General features: G+C 44.9%; 1 protein-coding gene across 13 annotated transcripts in view; it reads left to right on the plus strand.

Annotated features, from left to right (window-relative positions):
* The window catches only part of PSD3 (pleckstrin and Sec7 domain containing 3), a 588,112-nt gene that overhangs the window by 81,398 nt on the left and 486,849 nt on the right, over window positions 1-19,865 (plus strand). Inside the window, exon 1 of one of the 13 annotated variants that reach the window (XM_070047344.1) lies at window positions 6,573-6,703. The exons of 9 other annotated variants lie outside the window; for them this stretch is intronic. Coding sequence is in view for 1 of the 4 variants with exons in the window: in XM_051819331.2 (XP_051675291.1) it covers window positions 7,425-7,445 (21 nt within the window). In the remaining 3 variants the exon portion in view is untranslated. Of the gene's footprint in view, window positions 1-6,572; window positions 6,704-7,278; window positions 7,446-19,865 lie in introns of those variants that run through there. 3 more of the 13 variants (XM_051819334.2, XM_070047346.1, XM_051819331.2) reach the window with 3 other exon arrangements.

A 19,865-nucleotide genomic window follows, 5' to 3' on the forward strand; every position in this document is an offset into this window, starting at 1 on the left:
TCTGTTTAGGTTTTCTATGTCTTCATGGCTCAATTTAGGTAGGTTGTATGTCTCCAGGAGTCTGTCCATTTCTTCTAACTTTCCCAGTTTGTTGGCATACAGCTCTTTGTAGTAATTTCTGATGATTGTTTTTATTTCTGTGGTGTCTGTTGTTACATTTCCTTTTTCAATTCTAATTTTATTGATTGGGGTCTTCTCTCTCCTTTTTTTTTGGTAAGTTGGGCCAATGATGTGTCAATTTTGTTTATTTTTTCAAAAAAACCAGCTCTTCGTTTTGCTGATCTTTTGTATTATTTTTGGGTTTCAATTTTGTTGATTACTTCTCTAATTTTAATGACTTCTTTCCTTCTACTGGTTTTGGGTTTAGTTTGCTGTTGTTTTCCTAGTTCCTTGAGATGCACTGATAATTCATTTATTTGGTGCCTTTCCAGTTTCTTGATGTAGGTACCAATTGTGATAAACTTTCCTCTTAAAGCTGCTTTTGATGTTTTATTTTATTTATTATTTATTATTTTTTTATTTGACAGGCAGAGTTAGACAGTGAGAGAGAGACACAGAGAGAAAGGTCTTCCTTCAATTGGTTCACTCCCCAAATGGCCGCTATGGCCAGTGTATTGCGCCAATCCGAAGCCAGGATCCAGGAGCCTCCTCTTGGTCTCCTATGCGGGTGCAGGGGCCCAAGCACCTGGGCCATCCTCCACTGCTTTCCAGGGCCACAGCAGAGAACTGGACTGGAAGGGGAGCAACCGGGACAGAACCGGTGCCCATATGGGATGCTGGCCCCACAGGCAGAGGATTAAGCAAGTGAGCCACGGCGCCAGCTCCCTGCTGTAAGTTTTGATATCCTGTATTGTTGTCTTCATTCGTTTCTAGAAATGCTTTGCTTTCTCTTTTGATTTCTTCAGTGACCCACTGTTTGTTCACAAGCATGTTGTTCAGTCTCCATGTGTTTACATATGTTCTAGAGATTCTTGAGTTGTTGACTTCCCACTTCATTCCATTGTGGTCAGTGAAGATGCATGGTATGATTTGGATTTTTTTTTTTTTAATTTGCTGAGACTTGATGTTAAACATGTTTGCCAGAAGGGTGGGGTTCATCAGCTTTCACTCATCCTTCACCTCTGGTCCATGTGCACTCTCTTCCAAGCCTAGGTAAATTACCTGGGTTTTCACCTGGTGTAAGGAACTTTCCTTTATCAGGAAAGGCTTGGCACAGAGTTTTACATATTCAGACCCACTTGATTCAAGAAAGAGCATTTTGTCTAGTCTTGGACCAACATCTGTAATCTCCAAACAAAATCCCAGTGGTTCTTCACTTCAGCCTTTCACAAGGCCCTTTTCAGCTTCATGTTTGTCTATACTTGCGTCATGCAGGTGTACACACACCTTCATGTCTCTTGTCATAGCACTGCACAGGATGATTCGTTGACTTCTCTCAAGGTGACAGTGAATGACCCCTCTGAACATTTCACTTGATTCAGTATCCTATTTTTTTTCTCTTTCTTAAACAGATTTGTATACATAGCCATGCGTAGCTTTTACTTGTAATATTCAATGAGTTTTGACAAATGTAACACAGCCCAAATAAAATATTTACATCATCTTAGAAAGTTCTCTTATGCCCTGAAATCCTACAATTCATATATGAAAGAAATTTGAGAGGTTTCCCAAAACTTGGCAACATACCAGAAATGTTCATGTTGCCATCAGTAATAAATGTGAGGCTCTCAAAATGTCAATGATGAAAATTGAAAAAAAGTTGAGAAAGACTGGTCTGTCTTTCTGTTCCACCTGTAGAAATTGACATCCTATGAGGATGGCCATAACAAAAAACACAGACAAAAACCAGTGTTGGCAAAGATGTGGGGAAATTAGAACCCACATACATTGCTGGAGGATCTGAAATGCTGCTGCCACCATGGAAAGCAGTTTGGACGTAAAGTTACCAAGGATTCTGCTCCAGTTAGAACCACAAAAACAGCAACCACAAAGACATGTACCTGAATGCTTATAGCAGTGTTATTCCTAAATGCCAAAATTTAGCAACAACTGAATTGTCCACCAGCTTCTGAGTGGATCAATGAAGTACCTGTTTTCCATATGATATTATTTGGCAATAAGAAGGATTGAAGCTTTGATATGTTACAATGTAAATGAGTAGTGTAACTGAAATAGATCAGTCACAAAATACTACCTATTTTATTTTTTTAAAAATATGTATTTATTTACTGGAAAGGCAGAGTGACAGAGAGAGGGGGGCAGAGTCAGACAGCCATCTTCCAACTGTTGGTTCACTCTCCAAATGGCTGAAACAGCTATGGCTGTTTAAGGCTGAAGCCAGGAGTCTAAAACTCCATCCTAGTCTTCCACATAGGTACCAAGGACCCAAACACCTGGGCCACCTGCTGCTGCCTCCCCAGGCACATTAGCAGGAAGCTGGCTAGGAAGCAGAGCAGCCAGGACTTGAACTTGCATTCTAGTATGGGATGCTGGCATGGCATTAGGCAGCTCAGTCTGCTGTGCCACAGTGTCAGCCCCACGGCTATATATTTAATGTTTCTGTGTATACGAAATATACAGGGACTGAAGTGGCTGAAGGGAAAAGAGACTGCTAATGGGTATAGGATTTCTTTTTGGAATGATGAAAAAGTGCCAAAATTGACTATGATTATGATCGCACAACTCTATGAATCTGCTAAAATAAAAATCACTGAATTTTATACTTTAAATGGGAAGCTTTGTGATATGTGAGTTAAAGAATCATTCTAAAGAGATGATATGGGTAAATGGCTGAAACATCCAAGAACAACTATTGTTATTGTGTTTTAGCAAGTTAATTAAGCAAGCTATGTAGAGAGTTAATAAAAATATCTGATTTTCTGAATTTGGTGATGTTTATGGGATGTCAGATTTCAGAAGTTTGTACTTGAAATTTTCTTTTTCATTCCAGATAAGTATTCAGTTTTGTGCTTATAAACAAATAAGAATTCCATACTCTGGGCTTTTCAGTGACTTTCAGAAATGGTCAGGATTAACCACATGCATGAATTATACCTAATAGAATTTCCTCTTCCTTTTTATTTCTTCCTTATACCTAATAGAATTTCCTCTTCCTTTTTATTTCTTCCTTTGACCTCCAGTGTCTAACGTTTTGCCTATTGGATACTTTTTCCTTCTTTCAAAACTACACACGCTAGGGTGTATGGCAGGGTAAGAGAGGAACGTGGTATGGATAGATATCCAGCAGCTCATGCCCCCCTTCAGCACTGTTGCTGACAAGCTGGTCTGGGTCCTTCCTCCTTTTACCAAGTGGAGGTTGTGTCTTCTGACATGGATCCAGAGCACAAGTGTGACCATTTGAGCTGGGTCCCTAGGATCTTTAGGGGCTAGTGTAAGAGAAATGGGGATTCTTACTCTATTTTCAGTATTCCTAAAAACCTAACAAAATAGTTACACCCAGGGGCCAGGGTCGTGGTGTAGTAGTTAAATCTTCGCATTCTCTATGGGCGCTGGTTCATGTCCTGGCTGCCTCTCTTCCATCCAGCTCTCTTCTAATGGCCTGAGAGGACAGTGGAAGGTGACCCAAGTGCTTATGTCTCTCTACCCGTGTGAGAGACCCTGAGGAGGAAGCTTTGGCTTCGTATCCACCCAGCTCTGGCTATTACAGCCATTTGGGGAGCGAACCAGTGGATGGCAGACCTCTCTGTCTCTTCCTCTCTCTTTCTGTAACTCTGCTTTTCAAATTAATTAATTAGTTAATCTTAAAAAATTAGTTACATCCAACATACATGCACCGAAATGAAATGTCACCATTTATTTGATTTGCTTTGGACTTTATCAACTTAGTAAATTTAATATTACTGACCTGAACATCTTTGACTCACTTGCAATAGAAATTGCTAAGAGGCCAACATACAACAATACACCCAAAATTTATAGGAGCCTTCTTTTCAAGCACAAGAGAACAGAATGGCAGGAAGAGGCTGTACTGATTGGTTCCCCAACAGGAGTTCAATAGAGGTTTTACTTTTTAAAATTTATTTTTCTAATCATTTAATTTAAAGGTGGAATGACAGAGAATGTGACTCTGAGAGATCTTCCATGCATGGGTTCACTCCCCAAGTGCTCACAACAGTCAGGGCTAGGCAGGGTCACAGTCAGGAATCTGGAACTCCATCCATGGATAGCAAGGACTCAGGTACTTGGGCTGCCACCTGCTGCCTCCCAGGATACTCATTAGCAGGAAGTTGGATCAGGAAGCTGGACTGGAAGGGAGAAATCAGAACTCAAACCCGCACTCTGATATTGGGTGCTGGCAGCACAACTCGCTATGCCACAAAGCCTGCTGAAACAGGGTTTTTCACCAGGTTGGGGGTGTGGCTGCCCCCTCTCATTCTCTGGCTCATCCCCTTTGGCACATGACACTGAAGTTGGCACCCAGCACTTCAGTTGGCACCCAGCACAGTCTTCTGCATGGGCGTGGTTGCCCTGTTTGCACACCTTACACTGAAAATGGTGGTGTTGCTTACTACTTCCTCCCTAGGAAGATCATATATCAGTTGTACTGGGCTTTTCTGGGCACATGTGGCACTGGGATAGGTCCAATGATGCTAAAAGAGGTATTCTGTCTTTAGATTTCAGGACCTTTTTGCTTCTAATTGGCTAGAAATTAGGAGAGGCATTAGGTGGGGTGACATGTGGTTGCTACCTGACAAATGGATACGTGGTTTATACGGGATGGGATGGGGCTTGGCGTGATTTTGTGAGTCGAGCCTTGTTTCTATCCTGTCTTGGAACACTGCTTAATTTATGCTAAACAGAACCTCTAACAAATGTATCTTTGATTACTTACAATGTGAAAAGTGAATGACTCTGAACATGTACAATCAGTGTTTTTTTTTTTTATCTTTTATTTAAAGAATATAAATTTCCAAAGTACGACTCATGGGTTACAATGGCTTCCCCCCCCCATACCGTCCCTCCCACCCACAACCCTCCCCTTTCCCACTCCCTCTCCCCTTCCATTCACATCAAGATTCATTTTCGATTATCTTAATATACAGAAGATCAGCTTAGTATACCTTAAGTAAGGATTTCAACAGTTTGCTCCCACACAGAAACATAAAGTGAAAAATAATAGATGATTTTTAAAAATATATTTTAGCTTATTTATTTAATGAGAGAGGAAGAAAGAGAAAGAGATATCTCCCATCTACTGTTTCATTCCCCAAATACCTACAACAGGCAGGGCTTGACCAGGCCTAAGCCAGGAGCAGGTAAGTCCATTCTGGTCTCCCAGACAGGTTGCAGGAACCCTGGTATTTGGGCCATCATTTGTTGCCTCCCATGTGCATTAACAGGGAGAGGAGGTGGAATTCAATCCTGGGCAATCTGATATGGGAAACAGGGCATCTCAAGTAGTAGCTTGACCTGTTATGCCACCACACTTACCCCCGTGTGATCAGGTTTGAAGAAAACCTTAAAACATTTTGGAATCAGGAAGGGAAAAAAACTACCTTGGCAATGAAAATAGAAAATGCATACTAAACTTTGAACTTCGGGGAAATGCCCCTTTGTTGAATGCTCACTATGAAACCTTCCATAGTTATCATACTAGTAACGATTCTGTGAGGAAACATCCCTACTTTCTAATTGAGAAAATAGAAATTCAAGTTACACTTGTTTGGTTAATTCTTTTTTTAATTATTGTATTTATTTTGAAAAGTCAGAGGTCAGAGTTATGGGGGAGGGGGTCGGTGTGGAAAAAGAGAGAGAGAGGTATCTTCCATTCCCAGGTTCACTCCCAGGTTGGCTGCAATGGTCAGTGTTGGGCCAGGCCGAAGTCAGGAGCCACAGTTCCATCTGTGTCTCCCACGTGGCTGCAGGCACCCAGACCCTTTGGCCGCTTTCCCCTGCAGACTGGCACAGATACTCATGGGCCACAAAGATGGCCCCAGCTCCCTTAACTAGCAAGCTCAGATAACACTAGGTCCACCCTGCCTCCTACGGAATACTTGTGTCTGGGTGTGTGAGTTGACTAATTTTCCAGGTAAAAGCCACCCTCAGGGCACTCTGCAGGGTACAACTATAATTTATACTCAGTCTTACTCTTGACTCTTTGCCAACAAAATCCCCGGACCACAAGGTTCAAGGAAGGCAGGGGTTTATTGGGAATAGGTGCACGGGGACCGTCTCTGTGGGCTGTGTATGTAAGGGCTGGGGCGCGGGGGTCCATAAACGGGAAATTTAGGAGCTGCAGCGCTCCAGACCCACAGGGCTGCCCACGGGGCTGCTCTGGCGGGGGAGCTGGACTGTGGCGGTTCTCAGAAGTTGGAATGGATTTGCATAAGGCACTCTCTCTGGTTCCCCCCGAGGCGCCCTGGGGCTGACGATGGCAGCATCCTTGCTCCACTCTCCGGGCAGCCGCGCTGACCTCTCGGGCTGGCTCCCTGTGTCCCCGGGGGACCCAACTCTCTAGTCGGGCTCCTAAAAGCAGTTTCGTGACAATCAAGCCGGGACACCACGGGGGCTCTCCCTGGGCGCTGCGCTGCGGCCCGTGCGGAGCGCGAAGGCGGGGCGCTCCTCCCGGCGCCGACCTCACAGGTGACCCGGGGCGGTTTTCGGGGGCCTCCCTCTCTCTTCTCCGGAGTGGGGCGCCTTGCCGGGCCTCTTGTCCGCGGCACGTACCAAGCGGAGACAAAAGGTATGGGTCTGTGGCGGTTCGGGTCGAGAAGCCAGCCCGCAAGGGAGCCATCGTCCCTCGTCACTAACTTTTCCCCGCCAGGCAGTCCCGAGAGCCGACCTCGGCGGCCGCGGGCGCCGGTCCCGCCGTCTCGGGGGAAGAGGAGGCCCTCGGCGAGGCTGGCCGGCCACAGGCCGGACCCCAGGCGCCCCTGCTCGGCTGCCGGGACCCCGGGACCGGCGGGCCGGCGCCCAACTCCCGGCTCCTCTTCATGGCGCTCTCTGAGGGGGGAAAAAGCAGCGCCAGGCACCGCTCACTTTTCTCAGGGTGGGAAACTGTGAGGGAAGAAGACAAAGCAACAGGCAGGTTTCCGCCTCGGATGCGGGAGGCGGCGGAGGGCCCGGGCGAGGGGCGGGGGGCGGGCGCCGGAGCCGCCCGCGCTCCCTCCCCGCCCCCTCCCCGGGCCCCGCCCCGCCCCCCGCCCCGGCGCGGCCGCCGCCGCCGCCGCCTCCGCCTCGGCCTCCGCCTGCGCTTTGACGTTGCTGGGGGCCGGGCGGACGGCCCCGCGGGCTCCGCAGCCTCGGCCGCCTCCGCCAGGGTGCGCGCCGCCGCCGCCCAGCCGTCCCGGGAGCCCGACAAAAGAGCGCGCTGCGCCGGCCGCCCGCACCCGCGCCCGCGCCCCGAGGCGCCCGCAGCAGAGGCGGCCGGACCCCGGCGCGGCGGCCGGCGCGGGCCATGGGAGATGGAAGGGAGGAGCGCCGCGGTGAGGCTCGGGCGACGCGAGGGGCGTGCGGGGCGTGCGGGGTGCGCGGCCGCTCGCGGGCTGCCGTGCTTTGTGGCAGTTCGGTCCCCCAGGTCGGCTTGCGTTCGTGCCCTCACGTTAGGTCCCGGTCACTCGTCCTCCCGCGCTCGCTCGCTGTGTGTGTGTGTGTGTTTCGGGGGCGGGGACCCGGCCAGGGGCAACTTTCCGAGGTTGGGGCTGCGGGGTGTTTGCATTCACTGCAGCCCCGAGCGCTCGCGAGGAGCCCTAGGGGCGCTTCGTGTGTCCAGTCTGCCTGCCCTTCTGGCGTTTCTGTCAAGGAGGAAACAGAAACAAAACAAACTTGGGTCGAGCGAGCACACGGAAAGGGGAGCTTGTCGGAGGTAGCGTTCCCGGGCGCTTTTAAGGACGTGCGGGTCCTCCTGTTTGACGGACATTTAACCGTCTCCGGTGTGTGCGGCCGCACGTCCTGGCCAGTGATGTCCAGTGAGGTCTTTTATCTCGAATCCGGGCCGCCGCAGGTTGGAGAGCCTGTGGGTCGCCTCATCCAGGTGTGGCCTGGCTAGGCCAGGGGGCGCAGTGGGCGCCCCGATTTCGTTTCCCGGCGCCCGACGGCGGGATCCTGGGTTTCCGCTCCAGAAGCACCGGTGATGAGTGGTGGGGTCCAGGTGTAACGCGCAGGGAGTGGGGGGCTCCCGAAAATTCCTGAGCGAGAGTCTGAGCCACAGGCGCTGCTGTTGCAGCGGGAAGAGCTGAGCAGCAGCCGGGTGGCCAGGCAGGGAGGGAGGGAAAGGACTTGCTGATGTGGGGAGCTGGCCCTCCGGCGGGACGGACCGGGACCCCGCGAGGGAGGCCCACTCGCACGGGAGCTGGGCGGCGGCGGAGCTGGACCGTGCAAGGGAGGGGTTCGCAGGCCGTCCGGAGAGCTGTGGGGGCAAGGATGTTCCCTGCTGGAAGAAAGGCGGTGCACTTTCCATCTTTTTTTTTGTTGTTCAGGATGCACTTTTCCATCCTTTCTTTTCTAAATCCCTATGGAAATTCTGGGGAGATTTGTCATGTGTTATTCATAAACTGAGACACTTATATGCTGGTGGATTAATCTCAGGCTTAAGAGGTGTTGAGGCAAAAACCGTGGGAACATGAAAATGTGTTTGTGCTTTGGCTTCAGCCCTGGGGTGGGGGTGGGTCTTGTTGTCCCTGGACACGCATGAAAAAAAGCATCCTTGAATTTGGGTTGGATTAAGAGGTGAGCAATGGATGATAAACCTTCCTGATTTTTAGATATGAATTCAGACGAGATGAATATGAGGAATCATCTGGTGGTCAAAGTCTGTTCCTTTTGTGTGAATCTGGCTGGGGTAATCTGGAATCACCACTGTTGCCAGTGTTCTGCCTATAGGGGATCCTCCCCCACCATCTGGGCCAAGCGCACAGGTTGTTGGTTTCCCAGGGGTAACAGAAGAAATATTTTCACCTTGAATACAGCCTCTCCATTCGTCCTAAGTTTTTTTTTTTTTTTTTTTTTAAGACTATTTGAAAGACAGGTTACAGAGAGAGAGAGAAAGGTGTGTCGGTCTTTTATCTGCTGGTTCACTCCCCCAATGGCCCCAATGACAGGAACTGAGTGCATCTGAAGTAAGGAGCCAGGAGCTTCTTCCTGGTCAACCAGCCTCACTCCTCCTCCATGGGAGATTCCACACTTCACTTGTTCCAAGTGTCACGTCTTGCTAACTTGTGTTATTTGTGGTGTTGTGTGCAGAACTCAGGGATTTGTGATAAACAGTTGAAGTAGTGCCGTTATTTTTTGAGAGTGTTTCCAAACAATGCTATCTTTTGCCTGTTTCTGACTTTTGCGAACACCAGATGAAGCGGTGCTACTTGTAGTGACTGTTGCAGTGTCCAGCGGAGAAACAGGCTAATTTGCAGTGCATAGCTGACAAGTTATTCTTACATTCAAATTACCAAATTTCTGTGCTTCCAAAATAAGATGTAACTCATAAAATTAGTAATAAATCTTTGCTTATGCTATCTTATTTATATAAAAATAGCACATGTTCCTGCAGTACATGTTTGCTCTACTCAACCAAAGATCGTTCATTGTGCCCAGAAGGTCAACATACTGGGGCCCTGTTGGTACAGATTGGGCAGGGACTTTGTTGACACTCCAGGACACAGGGGTGGTAGAGCAATTCCTTTGTGACACTCATGGTCCCTTCCTTTATTTGAGGGCCAGGTTCTGACTGAGGTATACCCGGCCACTCACTCCTTTTTATTTTTTTATTTTTATTTTTTGACAGGCAGAGTGGACAGTGAGAGAGAGACAGAGAGAGAAAGGTCTTCCTTTGCTGTTGGTTCACCCTCCAATGGCCGCCACACTGTGCTGATCCGATGGCAGGAGCCAGGTGCTTCTCCTGGTCTCCCATGGGGTGCAGGGCCCAAGTACTTGGACCATCCTCCACTGCACTCCCTGGCCACAGCAGAGAGCTGGCCTGGAAGGGGGGCAACCAGGACAGAATCCGGCGCCCCGACCGGGACTAGAACCTGGTGTGCCGGCACCGCAAGGCGGAGGATTAGCCTATTGAGCCGCGGCGCCGGCCACTGGCCACTCACTCCTTAATAGTGAACAACCATCTGTGCAACAACTCCCTCTTCGCTGATCAGCGGTGAGATGAATCAATACTTTGTACTAGTTGATTGGTATTTTTAAAAAGATTATTTTTGGGGTCAAGGATTTGGGGTATGAGGAAAAATTAATGCTTGGCTTGAGGCTGGGGCTCCCTTCCCGCAGCTCACGTAGCTCATCTGGGATGCAGTGTTTCCTTTAAGTTTCATCATGAGTTCTAACTTGCAAAATGGGTATTTTAAGTGGTGTTTTTCAGGCATGATGCATCACAGCTAATGTTTATTGAGTTCTTACTTGGATGATCTCTCCTAGTCCCCATGACAACCCATGAGGTCAGTAGTGTCATTATCTCCATTCTGAAGTCAGGCGAGGTTAAATAATTTATCCAGGATTGCACAGCTGGTAAGAAGCAGAGCTAAGATTAAAATAAATTCAGTCCAGTTTTCTGTACCCTCACGCTTTCACGTCCTCAAAGTTAGCATTGCATGTTGCAGAAACTGAGCTTTTGGCTCTAATATTTAGATTCTTTGGGTCTTGGAATCTGAAAATTGGATGACTAATTCATCAACAACCATTATTTTATATATTTGTTGGCTTAAGTAATGGGACCAGAATTGTTGTTTGGCACAAGAGATGGAAATTGTGTAATTGTATTTTTTAAACACATGTAATGTCTAAGGGGATCCCTTTAGAACTACATTAGGAGTTCCATAAAGTTGTAAGGAATTAACTTTTAATACAAAATAAAGCAGCTTAACAATTTAACATTGAACGTAAGGCTCACCTACTTTAATCATGTCACTTCACAGAAGTACTGTAAATGTTTCTCCACAGAGAAGGCTGTTTTTCCCTGTGATTATTTGAGCTGGGGCTTTGTGGTTGTTGAGAAAAGGAGTCTGAGACAGTAATGAGGAGGATGGGGGACGAGCCTAGGGCATTAATGGGAAGATCAGGCAGCAGCTGCTCTGCTTCTCTGGCCTTCTGTTCTCTGCCCTTTGCTTAGAAAAAGTGAATTATAGAAACGGAGTGGCTTTTTTCCTATGGCTATTTGGTCTGTGGACAAGGGAAATAGAAAATGTTAAAAAGCAGCTGTAGCTTCTTTTGTTTGGCCTTAGGATTATTGGTTAAGGGCCAATGGAACTGCTTTTCTCTGCATATAAAAATCGACATGTGTTTTTGAATTAAATTTTTGAAAGCTCTTAACTTTCCAGGAAGTTATTTGATAGCCACAGTATAGACTGAGTCATAGGACACTGGGAAAGGAGAAATCTAGGTGTAAGAGCAGACAACACGGACAGTGCAGTTAGATGCGTGCTGCCCTGATGCTTATATTATTTTTGAGCAAAGTCATGTTGGAAAAATGCTGAGCAATTGGCAGGAGACTGTGTGATCTTCCAGAGTATCTCCCCGAGCTTCCCTGATTGTCCCTGAAAGCTAGAAGTAGTGGGTGTTTGAAGAAGCAAGATGCTGTCTTGGTTCTGAAATGTGCTGTTTGAATATCGTACTTCCCTTTGGGCAGATGTTTATATTCTGCAGATTCATCTCTAGTGGCTCCAGAGGGTCTGTGAGCTGGCTGCCTCTTGTGCTGATGCTTGTTTTTCCCTATAAAAGTCTCCCATGAAGATGAAAAAAAGCGTATTGCTTTCTATGAGCTAATATATGAAAGTAAATCAGGGCAAAAATTGAAATAGTTATGCTGTTCATCATTCGTTCACTCACCAAATACTAGGTAATGCTATGATTTGGGTGTCACTACCAAAACTCCATGGAAGTTTCATTCCTATTACATTAAGAGGTAGGACCAGGTGGGACCAGGAGATTAGGTCATGAGGGCTATATGCTCGTGAATGGCTTAATTCATTTCTAGATTAATGGGTTAATGGGTTATCTTGAGAATGAGTTGATTCTAAGAGTCATTTTGGTCATCACTTGGATGTCTCTCTTCGCATGAGGTGCCCCAAGTCACCTCAGGACTTTGTAGAGAGTTCCCACCAGCAAAAAGGTCCTCACCAGATGTGGGCCCTCAACCTTGGACTTCCCAGCCTTCAGTCATCCATGTTGTAGCATGTTGTTAGTACTTTATTCCTTTTTATTGCTAAATAATATGCCATTCAATAGATCAGATTTCATTCACCTACTGCCTAGTTGGTGGGTTGTTTCTACTTTTTGGCTATTAGGAATAATGCTACTATGAATATTAGCATACACATTTTTGTGTGTTCATATACTTACTTAGAAGTGCAATTCCTGGGTAATAGTATAAACATGTTTGATATATGGAACAACTGGCAAATTTTTCACAGGGGCTGTTCCATTTCACATTCCCCTCAGAAGTGTTTGAGGGTTCCCATTTCTCCACATCCTCACCAAATACCTCTTATTTTTTGTCTTTTTGATCCTTGTGTATGTGAGTTGATATCTCACTGTGGTTTCGATTTGCATATCCCTAAATGACTAATGATGTTGAATATCTTTTCATGTGTTTATTGGTCATCTATATGTCTTCTTTGGAGAAATTAGTATTCAGATTCTTTTTTTTTTTTTCTTTTATAGGCAGAGTTAGTGAGTGAGAGAGAGAAAGGTCTTCCTTCTGTTGGTTCACCTCCAAATGGCTGCTACGGCCAGCGCGCTGCGCTGATCTGAAGCCAGGAGCCAGGTGCCTCCTCCTAGTCTCCCATGCGGGTGCAGGGCCCAAGCACTTGGGCCGTCCTCCACTGCCTTCCCGGGCCACAGCAGAAAGCTGGACTGGAAGAGGAGCAACTGGGACAGAATCCGGCACCCCAACAGGGACTAGAACCCGGAGTGCTGGCGCCACAGGCAGAGGATTAGCCTAGTAGCCACGGCGCCAGCCAATATTCAGATTCTTAACCCATTCTCAAGTCAGGTTGTTTGTCCATTTATTATTGTAAGGGTTCTTTCTGTATTCTAGGAACATGTCTCTTATTAAATATCTATGTGCCAACTTGGCATCTTTTCCCATTCTGTGAGTTGTCTTTTTATTTTCTTTCCCTATCCTTTGAAATAAGTGAGATTCTTTATTTTAAGCAAAGCATGAAACAGCTTAACACAATTCTAAGGCCTTCACATATTTGAGATCTTTTAAATGTTCATGGAAACGCATAGTAAGTAAAACTATGCATGGATTTCAAAAGCACCAAAATAAATTTTTCTCTTAATCCCATTTCCATAAACTTTTTGAAGTACCCTTGTATTTGCTAAAAGGAATCCACTAAAATGAGTAAGATGAGCGGTATAATGAATATTGTTCTTTTGTTTCTGGTTGAAGAAAGAATTTAATCTTTGCCTTAGCTACTTGAGAGGACAGCAAAGCTCTGAAGGCGCAAGACCCTTATGTATACAGGAAGGAGATTTTGGAAGCCAGTTCTCTGGGGACTTTTATGTGTAGAAATAGTGTTCTCTTCATGGATTAGACAGAGCTGCTTGAAAGGACAAGGAATTCCTTTCTAGAACACCCATCTTGATCTTTTAGGACCTTTAATTTAATGATCTAAGCAGTGCTTCCCAAACTTGTCTATCAGCAAGAATCACCTGATTTTAGATTTCTGGGGCCATCAGAAGACTGTGCCTACTGATTAAGGTTAGAATGTTTGGAAAACTCTGATATAGCTTGGTAATTATAATGACTTTTTAATGGTTGCTTCTGGAACTTAATTCTCTTTGGTGGGTGTGGTCTCCATGCCACAAGCCTTCCTTTCTGAGGGAGATTACAAGGGGCTGATCAAGCCAGTCTGGCCACTTGGCCTGCTGCAGCACTGGTCTTCTGATCTTGATTCAGGGCGACCCACATTGCTCCCCTCCTGCCTCCCTGTACAAACAAATAACAAATTAAACTGGGGTCACAAACACTGTTAAGCCATAAGATTGCTGCCACTCTCTTTTCCTTCTCTTTAAGACTTGTTCATCTTTTCTTACCATTGCTGAATCCCCAGAGGCCTCCCAGAGTCCCTCAGCTCTCCATGAACCCTATGGAGAGAAAGGGTATGGAAAGAAAAATGGGTTTCACCTTAAATCTTCATGCTTGGCTTTTTTAGGTGGTTGATTAGGGTCTCCTGAAGACTTTGATTAATGTGAAGTGATTAGGGGTGACTCGTTTTATGTCCTCTTAAAGGATATTCTGTGTCACTGAGAGATAGTAGACTGTAGTGGTGAGAATGTGGGCTTGAATTTCAGTCTGGTTTGCACACTGGCGCTGCCACTATCTAACTGTGTTACCTTGGGCAAGTTATTTTAACATCTCTATTCATCACTGCTTCATTGCCCTGTGGAGTACCTCAGTAACATTTCATGGTTGGACAGGGCTTAGAACCACACCTGAAAAGTGGTGGTAAAGGTGAGTTGGATGTAGGTCGTACTTACCTGGTGGCAGGTGGAATTGTTGCCCTTCTTAAGGTCACATATCTACTCAGTGGTGAAACTGACCCTTCTTGTACTTTCTACTGTGATTGCTTATAGGCGGCAAATTCTTGTACTTTGTGTGGTGCTTTGGCACATAGTAGTCATTCAGTAAAAGTTTAAGGAGTGTGTAAAAATGCCACAGCCTAGTAAACATCTCAATACTGTAACTCTCCCAACAGTACAGGGACATAGAGAATGCTCTGACACTTAGGTCTGACTCATAGTGGAGTAGAATTTGCTCAGTTAGCAGGATTTCTTGTCATTTTCTGCTCTTGGCTTCACTGTGGGGTCTTGCTTGTTCTGTCTCCTGTTTTTTTGGGAAGCAGGGTCTTCCCCACTTTGCAGTCTGGCTGCTTTTATTATATCTCTCTTGGAAATGTCAACCTAGGGCACAAAAGATTAAAGTAATGCTGCTGTGAGTTTCCTTGCCCTGCTGTTTGACTTTTGGCAGAGGCTTCTGATAGAGGTAGATAAAGGCATGGGGTTTGTGTGGTGTGATGTAATGGTCTCAGAGATCTGTTTCATGCTTTTGATTTCATCCTGTTTTTTCATTCTTGATGCATTTCTTTCTACCTTCTTGGTTGGCTTATTACTAGAATGTCAGTTGATGGTTTTTCCAGCAGGGTCCTGTTTAGGGAAAAAAATATAAAATTAAACACAGCGTAATATTGTGAATGGACTTTCTAGCTTTAGAAAATTACATTTTAGAAGGATTATTAAAACAAATGTGTATGTGTTTAGTCTGTAAGAAAATGATTTAACTTATAAAATCATTGTGTATAGGCATGACTCATGGGGGAGTTAGAGAGGTAGTGGTAATTCTGCTTTCTTAGCCTGGGTAGTATATGAGGGGGCTCCAAAAAGTGTGAAATTTTTTGGAAATCCAACATAGTTTTTTCATAATATTCATTTCCCACACACTTTTTGAAGTCCTATTTTATATATATGCATCACTTTGTGAATATCTTATTAAGTTTTACTTTGCCTCTATTTACTAAAAATAGTTTAACAATAAAACTTTTGTCAGTAGAAATATTTTGTTCATTTAATGTATTCTTTCTACAACATTCTATTTAGCATTCATGGTGAAATAACTGCTGTTATGCTTATATTTAATTCTTTACATAATATTTAAATTACATAATTTCAATAGAAAATACAACTGGCATAAATCATTTTGGGGGCAAATACAACTGGTTTTGGTAACCACCACCTCTGTGATGGGGGCAGAATTTCATGAGCTTGCCAGAGTCTTGATTACTGGCTGTGAGCATCAGGTAACAATGGAGTTCTGCCTGGATATTTTGTAGGGTGACTGTTCATCCTGGAGTTGGCTAACTGAAGTTGGTTACTGGTTAAGAGCTTCTACTATATATGTGTATATATATATGCATATATATGTATATGTATGTATATATGTATATGTATATACACACACATTTAACTTCAGACACAAAAACAAACCTGATATAGAATATGAAAATTAATGTTTAAGGTAGAGAAATTAAGACATGCTTTCCATTTTTTTAAATCACTTTTAGCTTTTATCTGCATCATATCACTTTTGTTGTATACAAAGCTGCACACTCCTGAATAATTTATTTCTACATCTAAATGTTTGCTGAAATTATTTTCCTGGAATATAATCTTAAATTCTTCTAAAATGTGGCTTACAAATATATGACCCACCATGTCCATCTCCTGAGTAAGTACATTACTTAAGTATAACCCAACAAGAATGCTTTTTCTGTCTTGTCCTGAAGTCAAAAGTTAACCTAAAATGGGTTACACCCAGATTTTATACATCATTAAAACCTAAATTACTTTGGACTTTTCATCATAATTTCTTTTTTGGATGAAGAAATCAAAGTCTATTACATTGGCCTGTCTCCGCCTTCTTGCAGGAAGGGTATACACAGAAGGACTTGTGCTCTAGTGAAGAAGGATCTAGGTGTTTTTTTTTTTTTTTTTTTTTTTTTTTTTTGGCAGGCAGAGTGGACAGTGAGAGAGAGAGACAGAGAGAAAGGTCTTCCTTTGCCATTGGTTCACCCTCCAATGGCCGCCGCAGCTGGAGCACTGTGCTGATCCGATGGCAGGAGCCAGGTGCTTCTCCTGGTCTCCCATAGGGTGCAGGGCCCAAGCACTTGGGCCATCCTCCACTGCACTCCCGGGCCACAGCAGAGAGCTGGCCTGGAAGAGGAGCAACCGGGACAGAATCTGGCGCCCTGACCGGGACTAGAACCCGGTGTGCTGGCGCTGCAAGGTGGAGGATTAGCCTAGTGAGCCGCGGCACCGGCCAGGATCTAGGGTTTTGAGAAAGTTGAGAACCCCTGGCGTGTGTAGAGCATCTGTCAGTATAGAGACCTTTCTTTATAATGGGTTGGATTTTGTATGCGGTTTATTTGATCAGATTGGAGCAGCTTTGCTTTTTCCATAATGTCTGAGTGACCTATTTAAAATAAAACCATGATAGATCATATGTAGCTCTGTGTCTCTATTACCTTTCCTTCATTCTTATATACATTCAGCTAATAGTTATTGAGTGAAAATTGCGTGTTTCAATATTGACAGAAAAGACAATAAAGAGGAAGAAAAGAACTATCCTTGGCCGCGCTGCGGCTCAATAGGCTAATCCTCTGCCTTGCGGCGCCGGCACACCAGGTTCTAGTCCCGGTTGGGGCGCCGGATTCTGTCCCGGTTGCCCCTCTTCCAGGCCAGCTCTCTGCTGTGGCCAGGGAGTGCAGTGGAGGATGGCCCAAGTGCTTGGGCCGTGCACTCCATGGGATACCAGGAGAAACACCTGGCTCCTGCCTTGGGATCAGCGCCGTGTGCCGGCCGCAGTGCCCCGGCTGCAGTGGCCATTGTTAGGGTGAACCAATGGCAAAAGGAAGACCTTTTTCTTTGTCTCTCTCACTGTCCACTCTGCCTGTCAAAAAAAAAAAAAAAAAAAAAACCAAAACCAAAAAACTATCCTTAATGTACTCGCACAATTCCCATTCAGAAGAACTGTGGGTTAGGTTAAGACAGCCAAAGTCATCCAGCTTGCTGTTGTAACCACTACTTTTGTTAACACAGGCAATATTTTTCACCATACAGAGCTCTAACCTTTCCATCTCCATCAAGAGATCAGAACTTTTCCTTTTGTCTGAGGCTTTACATACATGATTTTTTGGTATGGTAGTTTCTACTCGTCTTACTCAGCCTGGGGAAGAACCTGGTTCTGCACTGATATGCGTGGATTCGAGGTACACACTGTCCACAGGCTTCCAGTCCCCGGTGGCACAGATCACCAGCACCCTGTAGGCATTTATGGGATCCCATTTCCCAAGAATTTCCTCAGTCAACAAAGTATATTCATTGTGTGCATTCTGCACATTAGATCCCGTGTTTATGCTTGGCAACCAAGGGGCAACGGATGCCTAGTCTCTGGATCTTATGTGGACGTGTAGCTGCTTCCCAGGGGTCACTGTGGAGGCCATGCGAGGACACTGTTGAAATGACTGTTCTGATTCTTTAGGTCTGGGGTGGCATCTAAGATCTGCATTCCTAATAAGCTGCCAGGTGATGCCAAAGTTGCTGCTGTATCTCATTTTGCGTAGAAAGAGATCTCGGGGCACTTCAGCGCTTATTTCTCCCCTTCGGTTTTGCTTCAGCTCTTTCCTTCTTTCTCTGTTGTTTCCATACTGGATCCTCTCCCTGAGGGACTTTCTGACTCAGCATCCATCCATTGCATTCTTATTGATGTCTACCAAAAGGCTTCTGGCCTCTGGGTGTTTTGTGTAGTAATTAGGTACCTGAAGAGACTATAGACTTTCAGTGCCATTTGAATAACCCTCTCCCCTCCCTTAAATCAGATCCCCAGGCCGTTTTTTCTTCCACTGCTGGGCACCTTCTGTGGAGCAACCTCAGTACAGGTGTTGTGTGCTTTTTAGGGTTCTGAATGCCTGTATGCTAAGGCCGTCTTTTCAGTAGACAGCTCCTCGTTGGGGTCTCTTCTTTGGCTGCATCAAACATTTCGTGGAAAACTGCAATTAAAAGATAAGATGAATTTCCCATGGACTTTGTGAAGTCCTCTCCTAAAAGCAAATTTAGTCAGCTTGTGAAAACTGCAGTACATCCTTTAAATTCACCAAATGCTTTATTAACTAGTCAGATGATTTTAGCTTGGATGAAGTACTTATCAAAGAGAATTTTGGGGGGAAGTTGGGGAAGATTTTGAATATAATTATATATAAACTCTGAAAATTCTTGTAAGTTCTATATTTAGTTTGTGTTATACTTTAGATCAGATGTTTCATCCTAAATTTAATTTCCATGAGACTTATTTATAAGGATTGTCCATGTGGGTACTGGCCAATAGAAATATGAGTTACATATGTAATTTTAATTTTGTCATACTCATGTTAAAAAGTATAAAACCAAATTAATTTGAATATTTTATTTAAGTTTATATATCAAAAATATTGTCATGGGGCCAGCGCTGTGGCTTACTTGGCTAATCCTCCGCCTTGTGGTGCCGGCATCCCATATGGGTGCTGGGTTCTAATCCCGGTTGCTCCTCTTCCAGTCCAGCTCTCTGCTGTGGCCTGGGAGGGCAGTGGAGGATGGCCCAAGTCTTTGGGCTCCTGTACCCGCATGGGAGACCAGGAGGAAGCACCTGGTTCCTGGCTTCGGATCAGCGCAGCACCGGCCGTGGTGGCCATTTGGGGAGTGAACCAACGGGAGGAAGACCTTTCTCTCTCTCTCTCTCTCTCTCTCACTGTCTATAACTCTACTTGTCAAATAAAAAGAGTATTGTCATTTCAATTTGTAATTGGTATAAAAATTATTAGAGACAATTTACATTCCTTTTTAAATACAAATCTTAGAAATCTGGCATTTATTCTGTACCCACAGCACATCTGTCGTTTATCAGGTGCTCAGGGCACCATGTGGCTGCCGTATCGTAGAGCACAGTTTTCTGTGCAGAGCAGTTGCAGGTGTAACAAACACAGTTTTGTTTCTTCCTTTATTTCCTCATTCTTTGTGAATGTCAGCATACGATCTGTTATAATGATGGCATTTATGGTTAGTTATATATTATAATTAGGATGCAGTTTTATACATGAATCATAAAATATACCCTAAAAATGAATGTATATTTGAAAAATTGTTGCAAATATACAAAGAACACGGAGCTTTTGGTCGACTTCAGCAATGGGCTATGTAAGTTAAAAACTACTGAGACTTTCACGTCATACATTTGAGCAACATGATTTAGGATATTTTGTGTCTTGAGGTAACCTGTGAATAATAGTTGTCACAATTATATCACTTAGAGTTGTTGATAGCAGAGAGGCACCATGCCAGACACCTAGTATGTGCTGTCATTTGATTTCCTAGGC

The sequence above is a fragment of the Oryctolagus cuniculus genome, chromosome 8, assembly GCF_964237555.1.
Source record: "Oryctolagus cuniculus chromosome 8, mOryCun1.1, whole genome shotgun sequence".
In the NCBI taxonomy this organism is placed as follows: Eukaryota; Metazoa; Chordata; class Mammalia; order Lagomorpha; family Leporidae; genus Oryctolagus; species Oryctolagus cuniculus.